The sequence below is a fragment of the Clytia hemisphaerica genome, unplaced genomic scaffold (assembly GCF_902728285.1).
Source record: "Clytia hemisphaerica strain Z4C2 unplaced genomic scaffold, Clytia hemisphaerica genome assembly, whole genome shotgun sequence".
In the NCBI taxonomy this organism is placed as follows: domain Eukaryota; kingdom Metazoa; phylum Cnidaria; class Hydrozoa; order Leptothecata; family Clytiidae; genus Clytia; species Clytia hemisphaerica.
In genome coordinates this window covers 503219-527692 of record NW_027103674.1, presented here as the reverse complement: position 1 = coordinate 527692, position 24474 = coordinate 503219, and the positions used below count along the sequence as shown (strand labels likewise).

The 24474-nt window shown below is 38.0% G+C and overlaps 1 protein-coding gene across 2 annotated transcripts in view; it reads right to left on the bottom strand.

The window, feature by feature from the left end:
• Positions 1–24474, bottom strand: part of LOC136803413 (poly [ADP-ribose] polymerase tankyrase-like) — a 42866-nt gene that overhangs the window by 1746 nt on the left and 16646 nt on the right. The window contains exons 4-13 of one of the 2 annotated variants that reach the window (XR_010846147.1): positions 23722–23927; positions 23338–23443; positions 20497–20669; positions 17574–17760; positions 16072–16187; positions 15127–15190; positions 4480–4663; positions 3145–3273; positions 1559–1724; positions 680–760 (exon numbers count right to left, since the gene is read on the bottom strand). Coding sequence is in view for 1 of the 2 variants with exons in the window: in XM_067060131.1 (XP_066916232.1) it covers positions 1722–1724; positions 2475–2527; positions 3145–3273; positions 4480–4663; positions 15127–15190; positions 16072–16187; positions 17574–17760; positions 20497–20669; positions 23338–23443; positions 23722–23927 (1221 nt within the window). In the remaining variant the exon portion in view is untranslated. Of the gene's footprint in view, positions 1–679; positions 761–1558; positions 1725–2474; positions 2528–3144; positions 3274–4479; positions 4664–15126; positions 15191–16071; positions 16188–17573; positions 17761–20496; positions 20670–23337; positions 23444–23721; positions 23928–24474 lie in introns of those variants that run through there. The other variant, XM_067060131.1, reaches the window with a different exon arrangement.

Here is a 24474-nt window from a genome sequence, read left to right as displayed (position 1 = left end):
ATTAAATCTTTATTTCTCTCCCGACTCGAGAGACTCGACTCGACTGCTAGGCCTTTACGCCGCTTAGGCTTTCTTGTGTCGCTTAAAAACCAAGGGAAAAGGTCGCGGAGACTCATTTTTGGAGAAGGTATCTTGAAACCACTCTCTCAAAAAGTCTGATAATCAAAAAAAGAATTACAGTTGACGGTCCCTAATTCGATCTTCAAGGGGAATTGAATTTTCACCGAATAAGGGAGCTCATCGAATAAGGAAGCGTCATTTATGAGAGTTTCTTGTTGACGGGGACGGGGAATTTCATCGAATAAGGGAGCCTATCGAATAGTAGAACGTCAAATTAGAGAGCGTCAACTGTACATAAATCGAAGCGAAGCCTTGCGAATCTATGAAGCCCTTTCAACATTTCCGCGCGATATTACAGAGCCAGTAACTTCCTACTAAACCCAATTCCGGTTTTCGTCTAACAGGCTAGATAGTAAACGCAACATCTAAAATATTTCAAACACTTCGGATATTCTTTTTTTTTTATCTTCAAGCCTTAAAAATGTTCTAAAGATGTTCATTAAAACCACTTTGTGAGTATTTTTGTGTGATATCCTAAGAAATCGGATGTCAGCGAAGCCTTGCAATGTTCTCAACTTGTTCTTAATAAATTGGCCTTATACTGTTTGAAGATTCTTACCTCACATAAAAACATGTACTTGTTCTGTTTGCCTTGTGCATAATTATTTGATGTCTCAAAATCATAACTGAAATAAATTCCCTGGAAAATAGAAAGATCATATCATCAATATATCAGTAGACTTGCCGTCCCACAAACCTTTGCAAATTCATTACCAATCCTCTCAAATACTGACAGCATTGTAAGGGTTGTTAGGTGTATTGCATCGTTGAAATAAAGGATTGGATTTCCCATGTTTCTTGCCATCCCATTTTGTATCCAAACAGCGAGGCTTAACGAATATTTCAAGGGGGTAATCTGAGAAGAATTTCCAGGGGTCCAAAGGAATGCTTTTTAATTTTTCTATGGGGTTAAAATCTATTCTAAAATTTCCAGAGGGTAGAAGACTGGTTTTAGTTCGTCCACCGTCACCTCGAAGTATGAAGTTAATTTTTCCAAGAATTTCTTTGCAAATGTTGCCACACATTTCCCCCATTTCCACGAATTCTTTTTGATTTGAAAAGGTTCGTTTACCCCCTCCCCTTGATGGATTTTTAATGGAACAGCCCATTGCTTCAAATGGAAACGGAATAGAAACTAGGCCCGGTAGGATAAAATATCTTTTAAGAGAGGTTTGACCGTAAAAACAAAGGAATCAAAAAAGCCATAAGAAAGGAACCGAAATAGCTTTTGATCTCAAATTTTCAGAATGACTTTGTATCACCAAAAGCTTCAAAAGTATCAAATTCTCGTCTCAAACTGGAGAGATCCAAAAAAATCAATAAACTTGGGTAAGGTGCATTCTTTCAGGTTATTTAACCTAGGTTGAGGTTATTTGAGTTTAAACAAAATAGTCTCTAAAAGTCCAAAACATACTACGATCTATATCGTGTTTGTTACCTTTCCATAAGCACTGCCGCTTCGGAACGATCCTTCGGGTGCAATTTGCAGACCATTCTTTAAAATACTCATGATATGCGCCATTTTAGTTCCGTGGAATAGCAAACGCTTGTTCTTGAGATCTGTTCGGTAATTTTTAGTGTCTTCACGCGAAACATCCCGGTCACTAAGAAAAAACGAGAAAAAGAGGTGGTAAACTTTCGTGCGCGAAAAATCAGAATTTTTGCTTACTTTACTTGAAAAGACAGTAAAGGCTCGGGGACACGAAAAGTTTTTTTCGCGTTGGTGCAATGCAACATGCTCCGTCGCACCAACCTGAAACGCTTTCTTCTCTCTTTATTCGAATCAATTTCGCTCCATTGTCCCATGGACAAATTCAGCGTGCCTTTTGGGTATTTCTCTCACTTTTTGTCCCATGAAACAAAAAAAGAAGCCATGGGACGCGCACTTTTTTTCTTGTGTTGGTGGGATGGAGCATTGTACCGACGCGAAAAAAACTTCTCTTGTCCCGAAGCCTTAAGTTTAAAAACACATTAATTTCTAAAATTTTGTCTTTTCAACTGAAAAAGATAACCAAGATCTTTTCTTGAATCTTAAGCGTTCACGAGTTATGAATTAACGCAGTGTCAAGAATCGTAAAAGGACCGTTTCTAGGTACCCGGGTACACGTTTTTTTTATAAGAACATTCAAAACTTTTTAAGCCTTCGGATGTTCTTCAACATTTTGGATTTTAAGCCTCAAAATGTTTTTAACATGTTTCTTACTTTCTTCATTTTGTGACCATTTCGACCCATTTTCAGAATCGGGTATTTTCGAATCGGCAAAGCCTTAAAATGTACTTAACTTGTTCTTAGCATTTGGCCGTCGAAGCCTTCTGTTCTTATATAGTTTGTTCTTATAAAAGAATTTGTATACCGTTTTTCTTCCAGTAAGCACCGCCCTGTAATAAGCGCGGCATCTTCTATGTACTAGAAAATCAGGAGAAAATGAGATTTCAGTACAGAAAACATCACGATACAGTTCTCGTATACGTTACTTATCGAAGCCTTCTGTTCTTATATAGTTTGTTCTTATAAAAGAAAACGTGTAAGGCTTTTCTCACGACTAACGTGTTTTTCTATAGTTTTTCATACTCCATTGTGTATTTAACGAGACTGCTAATAAGTTAATATTACAATTTTACGACTGAAACGCTAAATTTAGTAAATTGCACCAGTGAAAACAATAACAATGAAATGAGAATATGCCTTCGTAATTCTCCACATCTGTGGAATCATCATCATCATTGTCAAATATATCACTCTCCTTATTTTCATTCCTATCATCTTCCTCCTCTTAAGTCTCATCTTCACTTTCTCCAAGAGGCGATTTAAAACAAACGCTAAAAAAACGCTAAAGCTAAAAATCATTCTACCGCTCCATCAAGTATCAAATATCGTTCACCTGACGTCTAACATCCAGGGTCTTCCTCAAGATCATATGAGAGTTGAATGACATCGTTTGTCAGCTGAATAATTGCCAGCTGAGGCGACCATTAGGTAGAGTAATTAAATTACTGATGAATAAAATTGTGAAAAAATAATACCTTTTGCGTCACAGCTTTTTCCTTCTCTGTATATGTATTTTGAGATAAGTTTAGCTTCATCGCTTTCAGCAGACATATGTTCGATACGGCAATCCAGTGAACACAAACAGTAATCGTAGGGGTTCACCTCTGTAAAGTTTGAAAATAAAAAATATAACATTATCAGTCAAGAATAGAGACAAATTTATTTTCCGATACTCGGAGTTTCAGTGCCGTTTCAGGCAGTCTTCAGTCAGAAATATAACGTTAAATATTTTAGAACGTATGGCAGCCAGGTCATAATGTTTCGTGGATTAGTTGACCGAAATCATTTGTACATTGCTGAGATCCGTCTTAATGACGAGAAGACAAAAATCATGTATTTGGGCTCTTCCTGGCTCTTCCAAAAAATGTTTGTATATGGGGTCGGATGATAGAGTGCCCGGGGGTAGAAAGAAATCTTCAAAATTAGCCTTGTCCGGGGGGGGGGTAATTTTGCTCTGCTTGAGGGTAAATTTCCAAAAATATATTTTTCTGGAACAACCCTTTGTAACTTAACTGGATTGGTTTCCGTCTATGAACGGTAAAGTTGCAACACTGTATAACACGAATTTACACACTCCAGAAAAAATTAAGCACGTGTCTTTTTTTATTCTTAGACCATGTTCAGACGTTACCGTTCCATTTCGCTCCAGTATCATTTTCGTTACGGATCGAGTGTGTTTATATTGGTTTCGGAACGTTTCGGAGCAAAAGAAAACGGAGCAGTTCCGTTTCGATGAAAAAAGTGGAGCGAAACCGTTGCGATTTGTTTTGCTTCGTAACGTCTTCTTTTTTTGACGTTTCGAATTTTGACGTTCACAGTTGTTTCGGAACCGTTTCGGAACGGAACCGTAACGTCTGAACATGGTATTAGACCATAATGTTCAGACGTTACGGAACGTCAAAATTCGAAACGTCAAAAAAGAAGACGTTGTACAGCAAAACAGATTGAAACGATTTCGCTCCACTATTTTCATCGAAACGGAACTGCTCCATTTTCATGCTCCAAAACGTTCCGAAACTAATATTAACACTCTCGATCCGTAACGAAAATCACACCGGAGCGAAACGGAACCGTAACGTCTAAATATGGTCTTAGTATGAGAGAATCACTGAAGATGTGGGTAGCCAAGGAAATTATTAAATTCATGATATGCACCACTGCAATGTCTTCTGACATTACGTCACGGAACCAATAGCTCATTGGTTGGAAGTGACGTAAAATCAGTCAATACGTCACTTTCAACCAATCAGCTATTGGGAGGAACGGAAGACATTGCAATGGTGCATATCATGAATAAGAATTCTACAAACCTTGTATGCGGTGTTGAGCAGCTAAAAGTACGGAGAAAGCAAAACTGACGTCTGAAATTTGCTTAAGACGGTCCTCCCAAGAATTGAGCTCGTGTGATTTTATAATACCAGTGTCTTCGATGTCAAAATTGGTGAATGGGATGATGGAATAGAATTCGTTCGTTAAGTTGGTCAACTTTTCGTACTGAAAGGGACGAATAGATCTTATCGGAGTTTTTTATTTTTCTAAAAAGGCGATGCATTGTGGGATTGTTTCGGGGGGTATTACGATAGAAATCTCTTAGGAATTCCTCGAGGGAATTCTATTGTAATAGCCCCGAAACAATCCCACAATGCATCGCTGTTGTAGAAAAATAAAAAACTCCGGATAAGTGTCGCGAATGCGATTTGAACATTTAAAGAACATTCTCGAAAAGAGAATAAACGAAGAAACATTTCGAAATTTCTCGACACGTTGTTTATGACGTAATCTGAGCACGTTTGTACATTACATAAACTGAACTCAGCAATTCTCATTGTACATAAACGAGTTTGGCAAGTTTAAAAGCGCTAACTCATCAGACTTGAACGTGACGTAGAACACGTACTAAATCTTCATTATATTTGAACAATAGGTCTTTTATTTTGCTTTGTTTAGGATTTTCATTATATCAGCAGTTTTTGAAGTAGTATATAAGTAGGGAATATTTATAGGGTATTTTAGAGTTAAATTTTAGTGATAAAGAAGACATACGCTATTCAAGCAATAAGGAACTCTCAATCAATTTAGGTTCCTAAAACATCGAATCATAGCCGCAATAACTACATGGTAGCAGAGGGTGGTTCAATTCGTTGTTTTATGGATTCAAGAGGAAAATCGCTTCAACAAGCGCAGAGAAAAACAAAGCAAGGATAAATTTTGTTATCGTGAGAGAAATTTCGTTAACAAATAAAGAACCATATAATAAAGGAACAATTGGATTTATATAATTTAAATTCAAGAAAGTTTGTCAAAAGGAGATATTAATTGGTACAGGAGAAAATTTAAGAGGAATATCTTTTACTACAAAGGATTAACAGGAGTAAACGAGAGAAACAATTGAAACTATGGCGTCGAAGAGAATCGAGACATCAAAACAGAGATTATTTGAGAAAATCGAAGAGGGAAAGAAATACCCCAAAGAAAAAGAGAACATTTACGAAGTTAATGAGCTTACCAGACTTAGAAATGCCGTAGCCAAGAAAAACGCACAATTTGAAAAGGACATTCAAGAGTACGAGAAATCCGAAAATAAAGATGAAGAGAAAGTCACCAAATACCAAGACTTTCAAGTCGAAGCTGAGGACATCTTGGATGATTTGAAACATTAAATCGAGACTACCAAGGAGAAATTTGAGAGGGAGGAACGAGAGAAGATTCGCCAACTAGAGGCTGAGGAGAAAAATCGCCAACTCGAAGCTGAGGAGAAAAATCGCCAACTCGAAGCTGAGGAAAAGAGACGAGAACAAGAATTTCAACTGGAGAAACTTCGTATCGAGTCAGAAGTTCAGATGGAGAAGTGTAAAGCCGACACAGCCACTGCGACCGCAACTGCAGCTTTAGAGAAAAAGAACACTGTGAAACAACAAACTGTTCGACTACCAAAGTTAGAGCTTAAAAGATTTAATGGACAGATATTGAAATGGCAAGCCTTCTGGGACAGTTTTGAGGCAACAATTGATAAGAATGACTCACTTAGCAAGATAGATAAATTGAACTATCTTCGCTCCCAGCTAGAAGGTACAGCTCTAAAATCGATCAATGGACTAGAGCTGACACAGACAAACTATAACGTTGCTATCGAAATTTTGAAGGAGAGATATGGAAATACGCAACTGATCATAGATAACCATTATACAAAGCTATCGGACTTGGGTGTTGCAACTGATAGAACCTATTCATTGAGATCAACTTTCGACACAATCGAACAACACCTAAGATCATTGGAAGCCCTAGGAGAACACATTGATCAAAGACAGAATATTACTCTAATCCGAAGAAAATTTCCAGAATCCGTCATCAAGCAGATCGAAATGCAAAAACCACCAGAAGAACCTTGGACTGTCGAGAACTTGAGAAAAACCCTACAGAGATATATTGCAGCAAACGAACTTGCAGCCCAACACGAGCCTAAAACAAATCATCAGGGCAACCGTCGACCCGACTACAGAGATGGAACCATGTTCTCCAACACCAGACAACGCACCTTGAAATGCATATTTTGTGGAAAGGGACATTGGAACGACGAGTGCAAAACTGTTCCAACCGTCAAGGAAAGAAAAGAGAAGTTGAAGGGGAAGTGCTTCATATGCTTAAAAAGCCACCAAGGAAGATGTAGGAGACAAAAACCGTGTTACCATTGCAAGAAAACTGACCATCATCGAAGTCTTTGCCCTACTCACGCCAAAAGGGAAACAGACAATGGGATGATCGCTGATGACGTGGAGATTGATGAGGACACCTTAATCGAAGAAGAAGGACTCTTATCCGCTGGTGAGAATGTCATTATGCAAACCGCATTGATCGAAGCTATGGATAGAGAAGAATCGACATCAGAAACCACCAGAGTTTTAATGGACACCGGCAGTAGCCGCACTTACATAACCCAGGAACTTGTTGAGAAACTGAAACTAGAAATTGAAGATAAAAACCGATTGACTGTTTTTACCTTTGGCGGGAAAAAGCCAAAGGAAATGACTTCACCCGTTGTAACCATTGTGTTGAAGTCAAAGGATGGAAACATTCTCCAAGTAAAAGCCAACGTTGTGCCTAAGATTTGTGCACAGATCAATCGCCATCCCGTTCATCTTGAAGACAAAATGAAATTTCAAAGAACTTTCAGACTAGCAGACACCTTACCTACAAGCCGCGAAGCTTCAACCATCGGTATTTTGATTGGAAATGACTATTATAACGATGTCATGACAGGAGAAAGGAAACAAGTCCAGGAGGGATTATTCGTATTGAAATCAAAATTTGGATGGGTGATATCCGGACGCACCAAAAGTAAAGACAAGCATCACTCCGAGAGCACCTTGTTTGTGATGACCCATACATCAAGCAACATCCTATCGGAAATCCAACAAGCTACAATCACAGACAAATCACAACCGACACCTCCCAACCTTGAGGATTTTTGGAACCTGGAGACAATCGGAATCAAACCAGACGAACCAAACAACACAGACGAAATCGCCACAGAGATGTTCAAAGATACAGTTACAAAGGAAGGTCAACGATACTCTGTCAGCTGGCCGTGGAGAGACGAGGATCACGATTTATTACCAGAGAATTATGAACTGTCCCTAGGCAGACTGAAGTCCCTAATAAAACGTCTAGAAAAGGATCCAGACCTTCTCAGGCGATATGACGAAATTATCCAGACACAAGTTGAAAAGGGAATGGTCGAGAAAGTAGATGTTTCTGAAATGAACAATGCTAACAGGAAACATTACATTCCCCACCACGTCGTTGTCAAGCCAGACAGTACAACGACAAAGCTGAGAATCGTTTACGATGCATCTGCCAAAACACGAAAGGACAACAAGAGCTTGAATGAGTGTCTTTACAGAGGACCAGTCATCATGGAAGACTTGTGTGGACTGCTCATGAGATTCAGAACAAAGAAGATTGGAATTGTATCAGACATCGAAAAAGCATTCCTACAGATCGGCATCCAAGAGGATCAACGAGATGTAACAAGATTTTTATGGTTGAAAGGATGTCACCAAACCAGTCTCCAACGACAACTTGATGGTATACCGATTTGCAAGAGTACCATTTGGCATTATTTCAAGTCCATTTCTTCTTGGTGCCACGATCCAACATCACATCGAGAAGTCAAACACACCAATAGCACAGAAGATCAAGGACAACATCTACGTTGACAACATCATCACAGGGGCCAACAACACGGGCGAAGCCGTCGAATTGTACAAGAATGCAAAGGAATTATTCAAAGATGCTTCAATGAATTTACGAGAATGGTTGACAAGCTCAAAGGAGGTCAACAGCCTGATCAAACAGGAAGATCGCATTGAAACCACGACCGCTAAAGTGCTTGGACTCAACTGGAACACGGAAGATGACGAGCTATCAATCTCAACAAAGAAATGCTACTTAGCCGAACAAGCCACAACTAAACGAGAAGTCCTGGCAGCTATCGCATCAATATACGACCCCCTCGGAATGATGAGCCCAGCAATCATCAAGCTGAAGATTTTCCTACAATCACTTTGGAAGAAGGACATGGACTGGGATGACCCATTGACAAAGGAAGACAGAGAAACGTGGCTGGATCTGACCAAAGAATTGAATGACCTGGCATCAATACAGTTTCCACGATTCATTGGAAATCAGAAGCAGCAATTACTTGGATTCTGCGATGCATCAAAGAAAGCATATGCTGCGGCAATCTACCTTCGAACAGAGATTGATGGTACACCCAACGTCAACTTGGTTTTTGCCAAAACTAGAAACGCACCAAAGGAGAAGAATGTCAAACCAAAGAAGACAAAGAAAGGCAAAACCAAAGCAAAGAAGACAAAGGATGAGATGACTATCCCAAGACTGGAACTAATGTCAGCTCTAATCGCCACAAGGGCACTACGTTTCATTGCGAAGGAACTTGGACTTGACAACAAACAGATGACACTATGGGCTGATTCAAAATCTGTTCTTGATTGGTTGAAGCAGAAAGATAACAAAGATGTATTCGTAAGAAACAGAGTCAACGAAATCATCAAAGAGAATGACATCAGCTTCAGATACGTCAACACTAAACACAACCCAGTCGACATCCCAACCAAAGGAATGAGTACTGAAGAGCTGAAGGAAAGTAAATTGTGGTGGTATGGACCAGAATGGCTGAAGAAAGAACCCAATCAATGGCCAACCTGGGATGTGGATCAAATCAACAAAGAATCAATCAAACGGACACTGGAAACAAAAGACAAAGGATCTAACGTTATCTACGAGACATCCATTCCAGCCACTACAGCCAACGCAGAGCCAGATGAAGATGTCATACAAGCACCATTCGGAATCAAAGTTGAGAATCATTCCTCATTCAACAAGGTTCTCCGCATCACAGCATACGTCAACCGTTTTCAACTCAAGATAAAAAAGATGGTTACCACAAAAGGAGATTTGACAGCAGAGGAGATCGCGTCAGCAAAGCTGCAATGGATCAAATATTTACAGATTAAACACTACTTGACGACAACCAAAGGAAAAGTCACAATGAATAAGAAGACAGCAACCAACCCACTCAACCTACAACTGGACGCAAATGGTATCATCAGATGTCACAGTCGACTATCAAATGCTGATTGGCCACTAGAGATGATCCATCCAATACTTCTACCAAGAGGAGAAAGATTTGTTCAATTGATGATAGAGGATACACACAAAAGACTGTTCCACTCCGGAGTCAACCACACACTTGCAGAGATGAGGAAACAATACTGGATCCCACAAGGACGAGCTGAAATTAAACACGTATTGAGGCGCTGCAAAATCTGCCGAAAACACCAAGGAGGACCATACAAGATGCCGGAGATGTCACCTTACCCAAGGAGCAAGCTGACAAGATCAACACCATTTAAAACCACTGGACTTGACTACTTCGGACCGTTAAAAGTGAAACAATCAGACGGTTCAACACAGAAAGTCTGGGTGTGTCTCTTCACCTGCGTCGTGGTGAGGGCCAGTCACCTGGAAATTGTCAACGACATGACAGCTGAAGAATTCATCATGGCACTGCGTCGATTCATTGCAAGAAGAGGAAAGCCAAGCCATATAATTTCAGACAATGCAGCACAATTCAAATTAGCTAGTTCTACAATCGACTTGGCGTGGATCAAAGTCATCAACGATGAAGCAGTGACGTCATACTTAGCCAACGAGGGAATCAAATGGTCATTCATCATCGAACTATCACCATGGATGGGCGGATTTTACGAAAGAATGGTGGGAAGCAGCAAGATGGCACTGAAGAAGGCAATTGGGCAAAAACTTCTCACACCAACGCAACTACAGACTTATCTGACAGAAACAGAAGCTATATTGAACACACGACCATTGGTATACATTGGAGAAGATTTGAATGATGGAACTACAATCACCCCATCACACTTTCTGTCACCCAACACTAAGACAGGAACACCAACACTTGAGGACCAAGACGAAATCAATGATCCAACATACGTCGAGGGAAGAATGGAATCAAAGGAAATACTTCTGGACACATGGAAACGAGGACAACGAATGTTAGAAACATTCTGGAAGATTTGGAAGAACGACTACCTTCTAAATCTCCGTGAACGAACAAAGTCTCGTCTATCATCACCACGAATTCAAGCACACGAGAAACCGAACGTTGGAGATATCGTCCAACTCAAAGATGACACACCAAGAGGATCTTGGAAACTTGGAAGAATCACTGGATTAATCACCAGCACAGACGGAAAGATCAGAGCAGCAAAGGTACTACTTGCGACAAAAAATACCGTCAACCGTTCGCTAAATCTACTTTACCCCTTGGAATGTGAGAATGATTTTAAAGTCGAGGACGATTTAACCACGGATGACATTGACGATAATCAAGATGTCAAACAAACAAACGAAAAGGAGATTCAACCTAAACGACGCTCAACCAGACGAGCAGCATTGGAAGCTCGTGATAGAATTTACGGACAAAATTTAACTGACGAATGAATCGTTATTATTTGCCGTCGGGAATGTCGCGAATGCGATTTGAACATTTAAAGAACATTCTCGAAAAGAGAATAAACGAAGAAACATTTCGAAATTTCTCGACACGTTGTTTATGACGTAATCTGAGCACGTTTGTACATTACATAAACTGAACTCAGCAATTCTCATTGTACATAAACGAGTTTGGCAAGTTTAAAAGCGCTAACTCATCAGACTTGAACGTGACGTAGAACACGTACTAAATCTTCATTATATTTGAACAATAGGTCTTTTATTTTGCTTTGTTTAGGATTTTCATTATATCAGCAGTTTTTGAAGTAGTATATAAGTAGGGAATATTTATAGGGTATTTTAGAGTTAAATTTTAGTGATAAAGAAGACATACGCTATTCAAGCAATAAGGAACTCTCAATCAATTTAGGTTCCTAAAACATCGAATCATAGCCGCAATAACTACAATAAGGTCCCGGGGGGGGGGGCTTGATTTCGAAAGGACGGTATGTGTCGCACAAAATCTGCTTTTCAAAATCGTACCCTTACAGTTGTAGTTCAATATGGCTGAAAAGGTACCCTTTCAGTGCATTTTCTCTTGATTTACCCAACCATTAAAGCGCACTCACTATATTTCTCAGCTGTAAATCTGCGTGAAAGAAGAAGCTTGGGAAATTTTCTGTTTTAAAGAAAAACTGAGAAAATTATTCTTGTCAGCTGTAATTATCAGACAATAGAAACTTTTTCAAACAAACGAGAAGTGAAAACCTTTCTTCTTAACAATTATTTTGATTTTGTTTTAAAATTCAACCCTTGCAGTGCAATCTCACAGAAACAGACCCTTACACTGCATTTTGGGATGCTGAAAAACCCCACCCTTAAGCGCGGCACATGACGTAGGCCTGATCATATGAGTGCCCCCCCCCCCCCGATAAGGTCTTGCTTTTGATGATTATTTTTTGAAAACTTTTTTATGAAAAAATCTGTATTTTGATTAGACTATGTTATAGTCTAAGACGAATCACTATCTAAGAAAAAAGCCCAAAGCCGAAGAAAATTCGCAAACGGGGTTTTTTCCGAAAAGAGTTTTCAGTCGGTAGAGTTGCCAGTCTTAGACTATACGATTTTGGCACAAAATACAAAAACATCCCAAATCGTACGAATTCGAGCTTCCGTATGCGAGGCCAACTGTGTTCGGTATTCGAAAAAATCAAAACAAACAAAAAGAGGCGGGAGAGAAACTGAGATAAAAGAGGGATTCCAAGAAATATTATAGTTCTCTTTTGAGACCCTCTCCCTTTTATTTCCCTTTATATTTTCTTGGAACTACACTTTCTTTTCTTAGAAAAAAAGTCATTTTTTTAATAAGTTTGTAATTTCTTTGCAACAAGGATATCTATCTAAACTTTCACCTTATAAATTTCTTAAAAAACATCAAATCATGTAAGTTTGTTTGTTTGTTGTTTTTTCTGCCTGAGGATTATATCCTTATATTTACCCCTTTTATGTATTAAAGTCCATGTAAATAAAAAGCTATAGTATATTCTTCCCACCACCATTTGCTCAAAGACAAAGGATATGTATACAAATCATTGACAGTTTTAAAAATACTTGCAATTTCGAATTTGTGACTTTCCTGTTTTGTTTGATAAAAAAATTTACAGTAGTGGATGAAAAATCTTATGATAACTTTTGCAGGGAAAAAGTAAAAAAGTTCCAGCTTGTAAGCTTTGCAGTATGTTGATCTTGCTTTGATTTAGCTTGAATTTCTTTCTACCCAAAAAGAGACGTTAAAAATGAGGATGAAATAGGAGAAAAGTTAAGAAATCCCCAGAAATTAGCTTAAAATAGAAAAGTACCAATTAGTAAAAACCTTGAGGCAGATTTAAATGACATTAAATTTCTTATTTACAAAAACTGATAAATAGGTAATTCAATCATGATAAACAAATGATTCTAAACTGTATTACAGTCTCGACTAATTCCAGAAGGCTGATGTAAATTTTTCCAAGTCATAATCTCAAATTATATCAGGACGTCAAGTGAAAAATTGCATATCATGATAACATATTTCAGTAACAGTCTACATTTATACCAGGGCGTTGGTGAAATATTCCAAGTCATAATCTCAAATTGTACCAGGACGTCAAGTGAAATAAGTTGTAATTTCAAATTAAACCAGGACGTCAAGTGAAATATTGCAAGTTATAATCTCAAATTGTACCAGGACGTCAAGTGAAATATTCCAAGTTATAATCCCAAATTAAACCAGGACGTGAATTGAAACATTCCAAGTTATAATCCCAAATTAAACCAGGACGTGAAGTGAAATATTCCAAGTTATAATCCCAAATTATACCAGGACGTGAAGTGAAATATTCCAAGTTATAATCCCAAATTAAACCAGGACGTGAAGTGAAATATTCCAAGTTATAATCCCAAATTATACCAGGACGTGAAGTGAAATATTCCAAGTTATGATCCCAAATTAAACCAGGACCTGAAGTGAAATATTCCAAGTTATGATCCCAAATTAAAAATCAGGACGTGAAGTGAAATATTCCAAGTTATAATCTCAAATTATACCAGGACGTTAAGTTAAATATTCCAAGTTATGATCCCAAATAATACCATAGGACGTCGTGATTGCAAGTCTTAATCTCAATAATAAACCATCAGGATGCGGTGCCAAATATTTCATTTCGGTATTGTGCTCTCTGCAAATTACTGCCACATATATTCTCATTATTTTCCCATGCATCCAATTTCTGAATTTCTGATTCTTTACCTAGAAAATTTAGAATTATAATCTGATAATTTTTACAGTTACGACTAGGTAACTGAACTTCTAGACAATTCAAATCAAAATGAGAAAATGTGAAAGTTTTCGAACAAGAAGTATATTAAAAGCAGTCTTTTAAAGTCCACAATTGACAATAAGTACTTTGTTTGACATTTTTCAAAGTTGTCAAAGAACTGCTAACACCAGATGAAAATAACTTTTTAAGAGTGGAGATATGAGGGTATTCACATATCTAATAGAACACTGCCTGTGATTCATAGGATTCATAAGAAATATACAAACTGACTTACCTACTTAGTTTCTCTGTGTCTTTTTGCTGTATGTAACTTGTTGAAAAATCATTTTAAAACAGCTTCTACAGAAGCATACTTGAGGAGTAAGTACTCCCTTAAACTAAGTTATCTTGTAGTCTCAATAAAACAAATGAACCAAGAAGAAAAAATCCATAATGAGCTGGATTTTCACAGAAAAACCATAGATTCATCTTGTCCTTGTGTCTCTTCCCAGTGACCAGCGTGTTTTTGATCGTTTGAACCAAGCTCGGCCTTTAAACTTAGGCGGTTTTCACCACGGAGCGACTAACCAGTCTCACTGGTTAGTCCAAGCAAAACCGCAAAATCTTTTTTATGCCAAAGAGTTATCGTCCGTTTCTTCGAAACTCTCCCGCCGATTTTTTTCCGTATACCGCCATAACGCCATACCGCCATATTTTCCCGCCTTTACTATCACTGTAACGGACGATAACATCGTCTATATTTTGATACGAGAGTTAGGTTTGGAAAACAAATAGGGGAACACTCCTATTTTCAAATAAGTTGATTAACATTCAGTATGAAGAATTTTATTAGCGAATATTGATAATTAAAGGTTTTGTTTTTACGTAAGTGTTCCCGTTTCATATCAGGCACATATTTTATATCAGGCCAGTGTCTTCCTGTCTGATATTATGCTGATATAAGCAAAAAAGTGTTTTTCCTTTCCTCTTTTTTGCCAATCTTGCTCCATATCCGTGTCAATCCAATGTGAAAGAGCTTGCGAATATAAGCAAACGATATCACTCTTACTTAAAACAAAAAACATTGAGTATGAAGAATTTTATTGATAATTAAGTTCTCACCTTATCTTGTTTCTTTTGATTTTCATCTTCGTCATCACGGGGAATTTGAATTCCGTTTTCTTCTCTATGAAGTAAGATGAGGATGAAGTAAGAAGATGAGGATGAGCTGTATTTCGTTCCCTACTTTATGTAACCAGTTTAAATTTGGAGAGATTTCATTTAGCGAGCTAAAAAATCGCCAAATTTGGACTTACTTTCGCGAATCAACCAAAAATTACTTGATCCCTGACAACACCAAAAAATTGCGTTCTATGTTTTCTTCCTTGAATGTTTTATTACTTTTCGCAAATTGGAAAGTCTTTCGGATTTTGTAATCCTACCTATACTTATACAATTAATACTTGGAGTTAGTACCGGGTTGTGGTTCAAAAAAAACTTCAAACGTTTGTTGGCTTCGTGACATCGAATAAATTCTTGAACGACCAAGAAGACAATTCTATCAGATAGAGGATAGTCTAACTTAAATTTTGAGATCCTCGAAGTAATAAAAGTATTTTCAGGGTCATTTAAGAATTTATACGGTCTGAAGAATCTAACAAACATCCGAAGTTTTTTTTTTGAACCACCCTAGACCCTTTTGAAGTTGGTTACGATTTTACTAACTGCTTCCAGTCTGTTAAAAAACGCGAAAATTTCTGACATTAAAGAAAAGAAATTCCGGTATAATATTGGCAAGGATTATCATATTATTACATTGACTGTTTATCTCTCCCAGGTTCCTAAGCAAAACCTCCAAATATTTTCACATTCGATATATTCAAGTTTTTTACTTTTAGCAAGAAAACAATAACCATTTTGTTCGATATTTCAAATTTTCATATCTCAACTTTGTAAATCAATTGGCCCCAAAGAGATTTTTAGGATTTAGTTAGGACCATGAAAGGATTTTACAAGCCAAAAATCTCAAACCATCTGATAATCCTTTTTAAAATGAAGGACACATACTGTATCTTTTGGAGGATTTCTTTTCCTTTTTGGATGGATTCGGTAGAAATCAAACCAAATGGTGTTCGATCTTTATCGAAGAATGATTCAATGGCCTTTAATTCACTGTAATTTGTCTGTAGAGATAAAAAAAAGAAAAAATATTGAAACGTAAACAAGCCTCATGCTGAATGGACCTACCTGATTGTAAAAAAGAAAGATAATAATGTCCAGCACAGAATCAAATCAAAAGCACGTCACGTCATCACTGAATGGTTAAATGGTGATAGGAAAAAACAATACTTTTGTCCGCAAGCAAATTTCGCTAATTTCGCATTGGAAATGGTGCTTTGTTTGATCTACTATCTTAGCGAAAAAAAAACTACTTGCAGTGGTAGATTTCTCAGAAACTCGTGATTTTGGCTTGAAGCTAGCTTGAAAAAGACACTTCCTTGTTTTCACACACAATGATTGGAGAGAACTGCAGAAAGTGGAATTGCTTATCTTTGAATTTTGAATGTGCTTTGTTTGATTGATGTTTTAGGTCTAAACACTTCACTAGGCTGCACGCATACCCATGAATTTTCAGAAGCTCATGATTTCAGTAGCTCGTGATTTTGACTTGAAGCAAGCTTGGAGAAAAGTCACGTAGGGTTTTTTACTAGTATCAGAACGAAAGAATATCCGGGAAAAATCGTTTTGGCCATTTTTTACAACACATTACCCTATTTATGGAAAAAATCAGAAAAATTTAATGAGCCAGTCTCGAGAAAAGTTGGTAACAGACGAACAAACGAACGAACGAACGAACGAACGAACGAACGAACGAACGAACGAACGAACGAACGAACGAACGAACGAACGAACGAACGAACGAACGAACGAACGAACGAACGAACGAACGAACGAACGAACGAACGAACGAACGAACGAACGAACGAACGAACGAACGAACGAACGAACGAACGAACGAACGAACGAACGAACGAACGAACGAACGAACGAACGAACGAACGAACGAACGAAGGTTTTGAAAATTCTTTTTTACAGACACCAGCAGATTTTTGGTTAAAAGTTCATTTAGGCTGAGATATTCTTACAGTGTTTTACAATCAACTTCTTTACTACTTCTACTGCTACTAAAAGCTGACAAATTATTTTGCCTCTCTTATTTTTCTCAAAATGTAAATAAAATAGTTGAAAATAGCTAAAGACTTGGGCACAGGAGAAGTTTTTTTTACGTTGGTGCAATGCAACATGCTCAATCTCACCAACACAAAAGTATTCTCGCTGCTTGTAAAGTCTTCCCCGGAGATATCATCGAAATCCATTGTTTAATTTTATGACTTTAACGTGGCATCAACGATGCTATCATAGTTTTCTACAAAAATATAAAAAAATGGATGTCTAGTCATTTATGTTCATGGGCCTTACTTACCGCAAGATTTTCGCGCTAAATTTAAAAGCAAAAATAATAACTTTTAGCTGCATTTCTGAACTCTAAGCAACAAACCAAAACTTACAATGTCCTTCATGAAGCGATAAACATACTCGTCCAATCGACTCTCCACTAGACCATCTTCGACATTCGGTCGTTTCAAATGCGATTTGTCTAAGAAAGGTTTCAGGACTTGCTTGTGGAATCGTTTCATTCGTTCCGGATTCTTCTCTCGGGCCAGCAAGTTATATTTCCCAGATTTCTTCTCGAACCTGTTGATGATAAAAAAGCAACAAATAAAAGTAGCGGGTTTCGTACCAAAGCCACTTGCGTCAATTTTTCGTTTGATTTTACTGATAGACGCTATCAACTATTGAACAGTAGGAACGAGAGTGATTGTTGAAGTGCCGGGGGGGTACTAGGGTTATTGAGGGATGCTGGGTATGTGCGTGCCAGACCTCCAAACCCTTAGCGAGACTGATTTTTGCTTAGAGACTTTTTTGAAAAATTTTCTTCCACTTTTGAAAAAAGTCCTACCCTTAAAGAGACTACAATTTTTTCTCTCAAGATCAAAAAAGTTTCCTAAAAATTTCTGATTATTCCAACCCTTAGAGAGACTTTGAAAGGTGAAAAAACCGACCCATAAAGCACGCACATACCCAGCACCCATTTTTTCCTAAGTACCCCCCCCCCCCCGGGTCGAAGTATTTAGAAGAAAGGTCTTTTGATGAAGACGTATGCAAAAAGAATGATACGCGTAGAAATTATTACTTCAAGGTCCCGAATAGTACGGGGATTGGGGTTCAAAAAAAATGGGGGGAACCTACTAAGTACCGGGGGAGGGTCTGAAATTGTACCTCTAAAAACCTCAAAATAACGTATACACTAAAACCAGGCTTTGATAGCCGAAAATATTAAAAAAAACAAGAAGCCCGTTGGGCGTGAAGGCCCAGCAAAAGTGAAATTTTTGCGCGCGATTTTCGCGAATTTCGGAATTTCTAAAAATTCCAAAAAATGTTTAACAAGATTTCAATTTTTCCCCAGGAAAGGGATGGCCAAAGGATTCAAAATTTTACTGCGTCGAACAAAACACAATGAAAAATAAGTCAACAAGGATAATTCTCCCTTTCTTCATTTCTTAGAACAAGGAAACGTAGCATCATGGAAAAAGTTCCAATCTTGTTCAAATTTACACATGAGCTGCATTTTAGTCTCCATTGCCATAATCCATTAATAATCGGTATTTGAAATAATTCTGTGTTGTGAGTTTGAAAAATCAAACCACCAATTCGTTAAACGAGACAGATCTAGAAACAACCATTTTCACACGTAGCATCATGGAAAAAGTTCCAATCTTGTTCAAATTTACACATGAGCTGCATTTTAGTCTCCATTGCCATAATCCATTAATAATCGGTATTTGAAATAATTCTGTGTTGCGAGTTTGAAAAATCAAACCACCAATTCGTTAAACGAGACAGATCTAGAAACAACCATTTTCACACGTAGCATCATGGAAAAAGTTCCAATCTTGTTCCAATTTACACATTAACTCCATTTTAGTCTCCATTGCCATATTCCATTTTAAATCGGTATATATTTGAAATAATTCTGTGTCGTGTTTGAAAAATCAAGCCACCAATCGTTAAACGAGACAGATCCAGAAATAACCATTTTCACACGTAGCATCATGGAAAAAGTTCCAATCTTGTTCCAATTTACACATTAACTCCATTTTAGTGTCCATTAACAAATTCCAGAATCAGTTTACTTGAAATAATTCTGTGTCGAGTACGTTGTCGAGTTTGAAAATCATGCCACGTCCCACTGTCACTGTACTGACCGTTGTTTAACAGCGACAGATCCAGAAGCAACATTGTGTCTTATTTAAATTTACACATTTCAGTTTATTTATTTCTATATTAGAAGCCATTATTTCCTAAAAATAAAGTCTTTTTGAAAACTAGAAACTTAAAATGACAGTGATTTAAGGTAGAATTTTCAGCCCTTAAGCTTTATGAAAACTTGAGCAAAGACCATAAGATATGGCAGAATGTTGAAAAAGGTTTATAAAGAAAAGCAATTACAAAATTTCTTTGGTTTGAAAGTCTCTTGACCACTATTAAGCAAAGAAAATGTTCAAGAAAGTATGAATTACCCTCCTCGCTTCGACCGCCATCTTGTTTTGTTTTGAAAATTGTTTTGAAGGAGCGCGGAATCAGAAAATATATCTTTTATAGCCAGTATCCGACTTTAGCAAGCTTTTCCCTCTCCAGACGGCAAAATTAAAAAGTGTGGTACTGGTTTTAAGCGCCGTTTCTGCCTAAAGTGACACATGGACAGACAGAAAATTGCAAATGAAAGGCCCACTCGCTTAGCGCTGGGCCAATAATAACCGGGTGGAGAGGTAATAAAAAATGGTCTGAAGGGAGTAGAGTAGAGTAGAGTAAAGCTGTTCCTATCGTTTCATCCCAAACTCGTATCCAATCCCTTAGCTCGCTTTTTGATTTGATGATTCTGATAGCGCTCACGAATTGTAACTCCTGCATTTGTAAAATCAAAAAACGGTACATATGGCTCTGGGTACGAGGTTGGTTTCACTCATAATGGGCTATTCCAGAAAACATCCGTACCCCCTGTGTTGAGGAGGAGTGACGTCCAGGGGAGGGGGTCTGGAAGTACGAAAAATCCAGGGAGGGTAACCCTTAAAATCAAAGAAAAATCATGAGGGTCAATGAAAACAAGGACACTTGTATAGCTAGCTTCGCTATACAAGTGTCCTTGATGAAAATGAGTGAAAAATCCAGGTGGTACTTGAATTTTCGGCAAAAATCCAAGGCGGTAGCTCAAAAATTGGCTTAAAAGTCCAAGGGGATCTGGCCTTCCAAAAATGACCTCCTCAACATGGGGGTAAATATTTTTTCTGGAATAGCCCTATTAGTAGATTTGATTTAAACTCTACTTCTCTGAAATTGATATATCATTGTGAAAAAAGAAATTTGACTTACGTATCGGTTCTGCTCCACTCGTTAGCCGTCTTAGAGCGGAAAATCTTTTTGAATTCACTTGTGACTGCTTCGGCAGTGTCGAAGGGAGTTTGTTGGTGTTGTCCATTAGATAAGCCCACACGCCCCCATCGGTTGAATAAGATGTACAATCCTTTCGCTTTGTGATGAATGACCTGTAAGAAAAGACCAAACAAATTTGGATACTACAAGGATAGAGAGACACCTTTCACATTTCTGAATAAACAAGAGCAGTTGACTATGTTGAGCTTCGTAAAAACATAGGCAAAAATCCACGCTAATCTAATTTGACGTTCGAACAGCGGAAGTTAATCGCCGAGATAAACTTATCGAAATATAATAGCGACTAGCGGTGACCGGGATTTAAAGTGATCAACTTTTGAACAACCAGGCCCTGGTGTCATCACTGAATAGAGAACGGGATTTTCAAGAAATCTTCCATACCTTCATGATGAGGATATCCATTTTTCGAGTTCCATAGCCCCCCTGGATGTCTGGGTTAAAAATAACCCCCTTAATATCCTGGATCTCCAAGTGGATAGAAGCATTGAGGATATTCAGACATTTTGTCCTGCACCCGCTGGATATCCAGGCATTTTGTGCTGTACAACCTGGGTATTCAGGCATTTTGTCCTGTAGAACCTAAGCATTTTGTCCTGCACCTGCTGGATATCCAGGCTTTTTGTCCTGTACAACCTGGATATTCAGACATTTTGTCCTGCACCCGCTTGATATTCAGGCATTTTGTCCTGTACAACATGGATATCCAGGCATTTTGTTCTGTACCTCCTGGATATTCAGCCATTTTGTCTTGTACAACCTGAATATTCACGCATTTTGTCCTGCACCTGCTGGATATCCAGGCTTTTTGTCCTGTACAACCTGGATATCCAGGCATTTTGTTCTGTACTTCCTGGATGTTCAGTCATTTTGTCCTGTACAACCCGGATATTCAGCCATTTTGTCCGAGATTTTGTCCTGTACAACCTGGATATTCAGCCATTTTGTCTTGTACAACCTGGGTATTCAGGCATTTTGTCCTGTAGAACCTAGAGATATTCAAGCATTTTGTCCTGCACCCGCTTGATATGGAAAACGTAAGATACAAACCTCCGAAATGTGATCCTTATCTCTGATCCCGTCTTTCTCTTTTCTGACTGTCTGAGTTTCTGAGTTTCTCATTTCTGACTGAGTTTTCATACCTGTCAATCATTTCACCATCAATTTCGACCAGTCTAATTTTCGCACCGAGTGGGATTCGAACCACCATCAAAGAAAGACCTTCGGATTCGGAAGCCAGCGCTCTATCCCTTGAGCCATCGCCGCACAGCAAAATCACGCAATTCATAACATTTTATACCAAACTGGCAAAATACGGGGGTAATGTTATTATAATATGGGTAAAAGTACCCCTTTTTTAAACCTGACTGAAATTCGAGCCGTTACTAGCAACCCTGCGGGGCCCAAGGCGCCGAGTATGCACCCGGCACAGTGACAAGCCGTTACTAGCAACCCTGACCTAAACAATCCCAAACAGCAAAACCCCCGGAAAATTTAAAATGTCGGAATGAGCAATAGCCGATCACATTTTGGAGGTTTGTCTTTTATGTTTTCCGCTTGATATTCAGGCATTTTGTCCTGTACAACATGGATATCCAGGCATTTTGTTCTGTACCTCCTGGATATTCAGCCATTTTGTCTTGTACAACCTGAATATTCACGCATTTTGTCCTGCACCTGCTGGATATCCAGGCTTTTTGTCCTGTACAACCTGGATATCCAGGCATTTTGTTCTGTACTTCCTGGATGTTCAGTCATTTTGTCCTGTACAACCCGGATATTCAGCCATTTTGTCCTGTACAACCTGGATATTCAGCCATTTTGTCTTGTACAACCTGGGTATTCAGGCATTTTGTCCTGTAGAACCTAGAGATATTCAAGCATTTTGTCCTGCACCCGCTGGATGTTCAGGCATTTTGTCCTGTGCAACCTGGATATTCAGGCATTTTGTCCTGCACCTGCTGGATATTCAGGCTTTCTGTCCTGTACAACCTGGATATCCAGGCATTTTGTTCTGTATTTCCTGGATATTCAGCCATTTTGTCCTGTACAACTGGATATTCAGCCATTTTGTCCGAGATTTTGTCCTGTACAACCTGGATATTCAGCCATTTTGTCCTGTAGAACCTAGAGATATTCAAGCATTTTGTTCTATGCAACCTGGATATTCAGGCATTTTGTCCTGCACCTGCTGGATATTCAGGCTTTCTGTCCTGTACAACCTGGATATTCAGGCATTTTGTTCTGTATTTCCTGGATATTCAGCCATTTTGTCCTGTACAACTGGATATTCAGCCATTTTGTCCGAGATTTTGTCCTGTACAACCTGGATATTCAGGCATTTTGTCCTGTAGAACCTAGTGATATTCAACCATTTTGTTCTATGCAACCTGGATATTCAGGCATTTTGTTCTGTACCCACTGGATATTCAGGCATTTTGTCCTGTACAACCTGAATATTCAGACATTTTGTCCTGCACCCTCTGAAAATCCAGGCATTTTGTCCTGTACTCGCTGGATAGCCAGGCGCGACCTGGATATTCATAATATTCTCTTTCTCTTATGAGGTGTACCTCCTTGATATCCAGAAAGCATTAAACCCCCTGGATAACCGATATCCTCAACAGGGAGGGCACGCACTATGTCTGGAAAAGACCAATATTAAAAAAACAATAAACACTATCTTTAGAAAAAACTAACATTTATCTAGGATTATTTGGTCTACATTATATACTTTGATATATATTTTCAGTTTGGAAGTACCTGCATTTTGTAGAATGAATTGAGTCCATATCGACCAAAATCAATATTCACTTTGATCAAAGTTGTATCGTAAGGTTTGTTGTTGACTGGGTCGATGTATACTTCACTGCATGAAAGAAAGAAAAGAAAGAAAAAATTTACTTTCTTATTCTTATCCAAATTTAAATTCATCAGTAGGAAATTGGGCAATAGAAGAAAAGTTGAGGAGTTTTTTGTCAAGTACTGGAAGTTTTTTCCACAAACACTTTCATTAACGAATCTTCGACCGAGAAAGCGCAGTTTTATAAAAGTTGTTCATTTCAAAATAATTTGCATGGAATAATTCACCAGTTCAAATTTAATCCACCCAAGGTGCCAAATGAAAAAAATTTGAAAGAATCCTACATATCAGTGCCTTCAATGTTGCTTTTAGCTTCATGATCCACTTCACTCCACTCTTGATAATCCTCTACGATTTTTTCAATTTTGTCTTCAATTTCTGCTTTGTGATCTGATTTGTAATCAAAGGTCATATCCTTCAATGGATCTTCCTTGGTGAATTTGAAACCTCGATCGTAATTCTTGTCTGTTTCTATAAGGTCTTGTGTACACTATGATTCAAAAACAATTCCTTCACTTAATAAATTAATAAATGCATATACAGTTTAAAGGGACATAAAAGTACTAACGAAATGTCACATGTCAAAATAAAAACAAAAATGGCTGATTTTGATTGTTTCTATTGTTTTACAAAGTTTTTTTTGGACACACGATTGTAATTGTTCTCTTTAATGACACGTGGTCCACGCAATGTTTACATTTTTACTACTTGTATGTCTCTTTAAAACCCATGTAATTCGAATTCTCAGAAGGGGCTGAGAATTTCGTTCGTAGTTCAAAGATTTCAAAAATATTTTTCAGGTGACCTTCCCACCACTAGTGGACCAAAAACTCAAAGTCAGAGAAATTTTCGTCACAATCGTGGATTACTCTCAAATTTCACAAAACTCAAAAATTCACGCAATATATTTCACTTAACATATTCACCGAATTTTCCTTTCCATTTTTACGCATTCATGCAGCGAAAAATACCCAATCATGCACGTATTCACGTAAACCGTGCCGCCGTTAATTGAAACCATTATTGAGAATGTGGAA